At 62.7% G+C, this 6274-nt stretch overlaps 1 protein-coding gene across 1 annotated transcript; it reads left to right on the top strand.

The window, feature by feature from the left end:
* Positions 1-219: 219 nt before the first annotated feature.
* DMRTB1 (DMRT like family B with proline rich C-terminal 1) lies at positions 220-4812 on the top strand. Its single transcript, XM_051996852.1, has 4 exons — positions 220-1153; positions 2984-3216; positions 4157-4301; positions 4621-4812. The coding sequence occupies exons 1-4, from the start codon at positions 238-240 to the stop codon at positions 4695-4697; spliced, it is 1371 nt and encodes a 456-aa protein (XP_051852812.1). The 5' UTR covers positions 220-237; the 3' UTR covers positions 4698-4812.
* Positions 4813-6274: the final 1462 nt, after the last annotated feature.

Raw genomic sequence — 6274 nt, 5'->3', positions numbered from 1 at the left:
GTTTAGGAAGGGAAACTCAGAGCCTCGCGTTCAACCCGAGCAACACCCCCCCCTCCCGCCCCCGCCCCTCCCCCACCCAGAAGGTCTCCATGCAACAGCAATTCCCCGGGACTCGAGGTGCGCGCCATGCACTCCTCCAACCCGGAGACGGCAGAGGCAGCCCGCGCCGGGCCTCAGTTTCCTGCGCTGTCCGAGCCAGCGGCCGGAACCTATGCCTGTGCAGGCTGCCCGGCCCCGATGAGCGCCGAGAGCCCTCGGCGTTCCCCTCCGCGGGCTCCCGGGGTGCAGGGGCCGCTGCCTCTTTTGCACCCGAAAAAGGGCCTGCTGTGCAAATGGTCTGCAGAGGCGCCGACTTGCTACAAGTGTAACGACCTGGGACACGAGGGCCTTCCGCCGCCGCCGCAGCAGCCGCGCTCGCCCGCTCCGACGGCGCCGCCTCCTCCCACGCCGCCTCCCCCTCCTTCCAGCCCCCGCGGCTGGGCCATGAAGACGGAACCCCCCAAGGAGGCCCCCGCCGCCGCCGCCGCCGCAGACAAGATGCTGCGCACCCCCAAGTGCTCTCGATGCCGCAACCACGGCTTCTTGGTGCCCGTCAAAGGCCACGTGGGCAAGTGCCGCTGGAAGCAGTGCACCTGCGAGAAGTGCTACCTGATCACCGAGCGCCAGAAGATCATGGCGGCGCAGAAGGTGCTCAAGAGGCAGATGCACGACGGTGAGGAGCCCGACGACCCTCCCGGAGAGCCCGCCGGCCAGGCCGCGGCCTTGGGCGGCCCCGGCCCGGGGCCCGCGCCCTGCGCCCGCCCGCTGCCCCTGCCCATGCCCATGCCCATGCCCATGCCCGGGCCCGGGCCCTGCGGCCCCGACGCGGGCCCCGACGGCCGCGCCGCTTCCTACATGGGCCCCCGGCCCGGGCCCCCCGGGCCCTTCGAGCGGGGCCCGGGGAGCAACGGCGGGGGAGGCCCCATAGGGGCCTTGGAGGCCGCGGGGCCCTCAGGGATGGGCGTCCGGGGCCTGGATGGCTGTTGCAAGCCCCGGCGGTCGCTGCCGCTGCCCATGCCGGTGCCGCTGCCCGCTCCGCCGCCGCCGCCGCCGCCGCCGCCGCAGCTCTCGGCTTCCACCTCGGCTTCCCCCAGCCCACCCTATGCTGACTTCGGTAAGGACCCCTGCCCCGTCCCGGGCCGCGGGGGCCCCCACGGTGGGGGGTGGCGGGGACGCGGGCCGAGGCCCAGCGGCCGCGAGGGAGCCCCCCTCCTCCTCTGAGCCGGCTCCCCGGTTTACTTAGGGACAGCTGAGTCCTAGGGAGGGTGGAGGCGAGGGGTTTTAGCGCCCAAGGGCCCCCAGCCAGCAGGAGGCAGAGCCTGGGACTCCCCTTCCCCCTCTTCCGCCCAGAAAAACGCCACCTCCCCCCACCCCATGCTGCGCTTCTAGCTTGCAGCGGCCGCCCTTCTCAGCATCTCTGGGCCTCAGTTTCCCTCTTTCTAAAAGAGAGGATTGAATTAGAAAGGTAGCGCCCCCCCCTTGCGCCCTTCCCCTCCAGGCTTGGGCCGGGGGCTCTCTCTCAGCAGGACCGGGACGCTCCGGGCCACAGAAGGTCCTTAGTGGATCGCACCGGCCCGTGTGCAAAGTCGGTAGCTCAGTGAGTGGGCCCCGGCCCCGCCCCTCCGAGCCCCAGTTTCTTCCCCGACAAAATGGGGCTCATGGCGGCGCTCGGCCTCCCTCATTCGTTCCTAGAAGGGCCGCTTTCGTGTTCTGACCCTGGTGTGCTTTAAAAGCCAGAAAATGGAGTCCCGGCTAGAGACCCCATGAAAACACGAGGAGGAGGGGGAGTGATTCCCAGGGGCCAAGTGCCTTAGTGCAGTTCCGGGCGGTGAAAACTCGCGCCCTCCAATTTGAAATGAACGATATTAGCGTGGAAAGGGACCCAAACTTGGTTTTATCTGAAGCTTGGGCCGCTTCCATGAGCCGGCTAAGGTCACTCAGGAGTAGGAAATCGGGCGCTTTCCCCTCCCCCTCCCGGCTTCCCCTCCCCCCTCACTTGCTACAATCCCCACAACGTGGCTATAACACGTGCCCTGTGAGTTGTACAAAGTGCCCTTTCCGACACAAGCTGGGACGCCCAGGGCAGGCTCCGCGCTGGCGGCCCCAGAGCAGCTGGGAAGCATAGGCCACTTACATCCTTGTGAATCCCCCCCCTGGGAGAAGCTGGGCGCAAATCCCCCTCCCACTACCTTAGGCCCACCAGAGCTGGGACTTCCTGCCTCCTTGCCTGAGGTGATGGGGTTGTGCTCAGAGATCTGGGGGAGGAAACCATCTTGTAAATGAATTCTGGGCCCACTCTGGGGAGCGGCCTCGAATCTAGGCCTCTGAGCCCACTCTGGGGAGCATGGTCCAATTCTAGGCCTCGGGGCCCACTCTGGGGAGCATGGTCCAATTCTAGGCCTCGGGGCCCACTCTGGGGAGCATGGTCCAATTCTAGGCCTCTGAGCCCACTCTGGGGAGCAGGGTCCAATTCTAGGCCTCGGGGCCCACTCTGGGAAGTGGGATCCAATTCTAGGCCTCGGGGCCCACTCTGGGGAGCGGCCTCGAATCTAGGCCTCGGGGCCCACTCTGGGGAGCATGGTCCAATTCTAGGCCTCGGGGCCCACTCTGGGGAGCATGGTCCAATTCTAGGCCTCGGGGCCCACTCTGGGGAGCATGGTCCAATTCTAGGCCTCGGGGCCCACTCTGGGGAGCATGGTCCAATTCTAGGCCTCGGGGCCCACTCTGGGAAGTGGGGTCCAATTCTAGGCCTCGGGGCCCACTCTGGGAAGTGGGGTCCAATTCTAGGCCTCTGAGCCCACTCTGGGAAATGGGGTTCAGTTCTAGGCCTTGGGGCCCACTCTGGGAAATGGGGTTCATTTCTAGGCCTCGGGGCCCACTCTGGGGAGCGCTGCCCTTGGATGGTCCGAGGTGACCCCCGGCCCCCGTTCTTGTCTCCACCCAGGGCATCCTTCCAACGTGGCCCCGGAGTGCATGATGGGGCCTGAGTATCTGGAGAGGGAGCAGTCTAAAATGTATCCTGGGTACGCCAACATGTACCACTACCGCCCGTTCCCGCTGGGCCTCGTCAACCAGTCCGGCTACCGCGGCTCCCCCGCGGCCCCGGGGCTGCCCCTCCAGAGGGGCTTCCGCCACGTTCCCAGCAACCACGGAGCGGGGACTTCCTCTTCTTTGCTCGTGAGTCAGGGGTCGGGTGTGCCCCGGCTTCCTTGGGGAAAATGGCCGCCTTCCAGAGGGTCCCGTCGCCCCGGGGCGAGGGGTGACCTCTGCGGGAGTTCCCTCTCCTTCAGCCGAGGCTGGCTGACTCCCCTCCCTCCCTTAAATGACTTCATTTTATAGAAGAGGAAACAGACCCAGAATGTAGACAGCATCCAGACTCTCTGGAGCTGGGACTTGGGTTCGGATCTCACCTCTAATATTTCCTAGCTGTGTGACTTTGGACAAGTTCTTTGCCTCTCTGGGCTCGTTTCCTCTTCTGTAAATTGAGGGAGTCAGACTGGATGGTCTCTGAGGTCCCTTCTAGCTCTCACTCTAGGACCCCCGTATCTTCTTTGCTATGATTTAATCAGTGCTCCTTGACAAACCTACCCCCACCCAAAGCTCTTTCTTCTTCATAAGTTTTAGGTTGACCTCTCCCCCCGACTCACTGAGCTGCCCTGTGAGCCCCAGGTGGGCAATTTTCGGGTATTGGGAATGTGTGCTTTTGTTCAAGAAAGGCACAAAGGTTCCTCTCCTGCCCCAATTCTCCCCCAGAAGGTCCCTCAGAGCCCCGGAATCCTTCCTTGCGGTTAAGGGGCATGGTTAAGGGCCCCGGCCAAGGCAGGGACAGTTCCCTCTGCACCTGCATCCCCGACTCTGGCCCCATCCCTCCCTCTGTCTCCTGTATCTCTGGCTCCGGCCCCGCCCCTTCCTCTCCCCCCTGTGCCCCCGGCTGCCCCTCCAGAGCTCCGGGTGGTCTCTGAGTGTGACCCCTGCCCATTAAGAGAAGGGAGAGACACTGCTTGGCTCCATTTCCGCCTGTGACCCCCGCCTCGTGGCTCAGTGGCGGGGCCCTGGGGGGATCCCTCGGCCCCCTCCCTCCCGGTGCGGACTCAGGGCCCGCTCTGTGTTTCCCAAGATGCAGGATTCCAGCGGAGACTTCAGACAGGGCTACTACCCTCCGCTGCCTCAGTTCATCCCTCCGGGCTTTCTGCCGGGGATCCACTACATCCCCCCTCCTCTCCCGCTGAACGTTCTGGCCGACACCGCCAAAGAATCCACCGGTGAGTGACCCTCGGCCCGAGCACCGAGGGAGCCCGCTGCGCCGGAGGGCCACAGAGGGCCGGGCTCCTGCGCACTCTGTCGGCTCCGGTGGCCAGATTGTGGGGGAGCTAACGGGGCAGACCGGTCGCTGACTCACCCGGTCCCTCGTGGTTTCTCAGAAACGACCCCCGGCCCCAGTCCCGAGGGTCAGTGGGTCGCGCGCCGAGTCCAAATCCTGCCCCCGACTAGCTCAGCGACCGGCTGCAGCAGGAGGACTCATGTTGTGCTGCTTTTTCAGGCCCAAAGTGAAGCTCACGCCTTGTTCCGTTTCTCTTTCAGCCACCCTGACCGACGTCTCGGACTCGGCGGCGATGTGTGAGCACAGCCAGCCGTCTCCCCAGGAGCCGGCCAACTGAGGGCCCGGGGGTCCTCAGGGCCCCCCCCCGAGAGGGGGCGTTGGCCCTGCCCCCCGGCTGCAGCCCCCGCGGGCAGAGGGACGGGGTCTCCCAATGTTGGCTTTGGAGAAGGCTCGCCAACTCGGAGGATTAGCCTCAGAAAGGGGGTCCAGTTCTGGCCAGGCTGGGGGCGGGGGAGAGACAGGAGAGGCGAAGTTCCCCTGGGGGGAGGGGAAGGGGTCTGGCCCAGATTGGGACTACACCAGGCCGAGAATGAATTTGGTGTTTTCCCGGCCGAGGAGGAAAGGGTTCCCCAGAGATTAATTTGCCCGCCCTTCCCTCCTGGGATTTTGGAAGGGACCGGCTCCCAGGGATGGGGACGAGCTGCCCCTTTAGTGGCCCAGTTACAGGCCAAAGGCTAAGGGGCGCAGCGTTATTGGTTGAAGCCACATGAGAGAGAGTCCTGACTCGCCCCTTCCCCACCAAAAGGCGGGTGGGGGGCCACCCACTGGCCTTTGTACAGTCACCAGACTGAGCTGCCCCCGGTTCCCTGACGCCCGGAGCCAGTTACGTTACAGAAGCAAAAAAGGCCCAGAAGTTGTGTTAAATCCCTCGTAAGGTGCATTTCCTTTGCAAAGTTGTTAAGCTACTTGCTGTTTTGTAGTGATTGTTAGACTAGGAAAGTTGGTTCCAATTCTGTTCCAGAGCATCGCCTTTGACCTCGTCAAGCAAAAGGAAGCCGATTGGAGCTTGCAGCCCCTGCCACCTCTGCTCTGCTGTGGGGGGCATTTACTGTTTCAATAAAAAGCAAAAAAAAATCCTGATGCATTTGTCCTGTGTGGAAGCTGGTTACCGTGGGGCCTAGAGAGACACCCCAGGGAGCCTGGATGGGGGCGGTCAGCCTTGCTTGGATGCTTGCTGCTTGGGTGACTGGCCAAGTTACCTGGTCTTGAGGTGACTGGACTAAGCACTAGGCTTCCCCAGCGCTCAGCCTTACGCTCCTGTGAAGAGTCCGAGGTGGTCTGCAAGGTCCCCACCCCCTCCCAGAACCCTGTGGGTCCAGTGGCCAAAGAGATGAGGGTGACTGCGGAGGGTCTGAGGTGGGAGGGGCGGGAGGAAGAGGAGGAGGTGTCGGGTGGTGGACAAAGAAAAGCTGGGAGGGACGGGGAGTGGTAGGAGCAGAGACAAAGCAGAGGACGAGTTCGGGGAGCAGAGGGGGCACTGGCTGGAGAGCAGGATGGTGGCGGGGCGCAGCAGGAACTTAATCGGAAGGGCCGTCAGCGCCGGGGGGAGGGAGAAATTTGTTAAAAACTCAGAAAAATCAGAAATGGACAGAGACACGTACATATGTACTTACACACATTTATATATACACACATATACACATATTTACACCTATACATGCTCACACAGGTACATATGTATACCCATACTGACGTATATGCACATCTACCTATATGTAACATTTTCTGCCTACATCTACACACATGTACACATGTGCATTTACATATGTACTTACATGCATGTACATGCATCCATTTACACATACACACATGCACAGTTACATATATGCACACACACATATAAGCATGTTACAA

Source organism: Antechinus flavipes, chromosome 4 (assembly GCF_016432865.1).
Source record: "Antechinus flavipes isolate AdamAnt ecotype Samford, QLD, Australia chromosome 4, AdamAnt_v2, whole genome shotgun sequence".
NCBI classification, from domain to species: Eukaryota; Metazoa; Chordata; class Mammalia; order Dasyuromorphia; family Dasyuridae; genus Antechinus; species Antechinus flavipes.
The sequence above is the reverse complement of the archived record's forward strand: the minus strand, read 5'-3'. Positions and strand labels throughout refer to the sequence as shown.

Coding starts and splice junctions, on each gene's coding strand:
- DMRTB1 (XM_051996852.1), top strand. CDS start 238: ATGAGCGCCGAGAGCCCTCGGCGTTCCCCTCCGCGGGCTCCCGGGGTG. Junction 1,154..2,983: donor CCCACCCTATGCTGACTTCG/GTAAGGACCCCT, acceptor GTCTCCACCCAG/GGCATCCTTCCAACGTGGCC. Junction 3,217..4,156: donor GGACTTCCTCTTCTTTGCTC/GTGAGTCAGGGG, acceptor GTGTTTCCCAAG/ATGCAGGATTCCAGCGGAGA.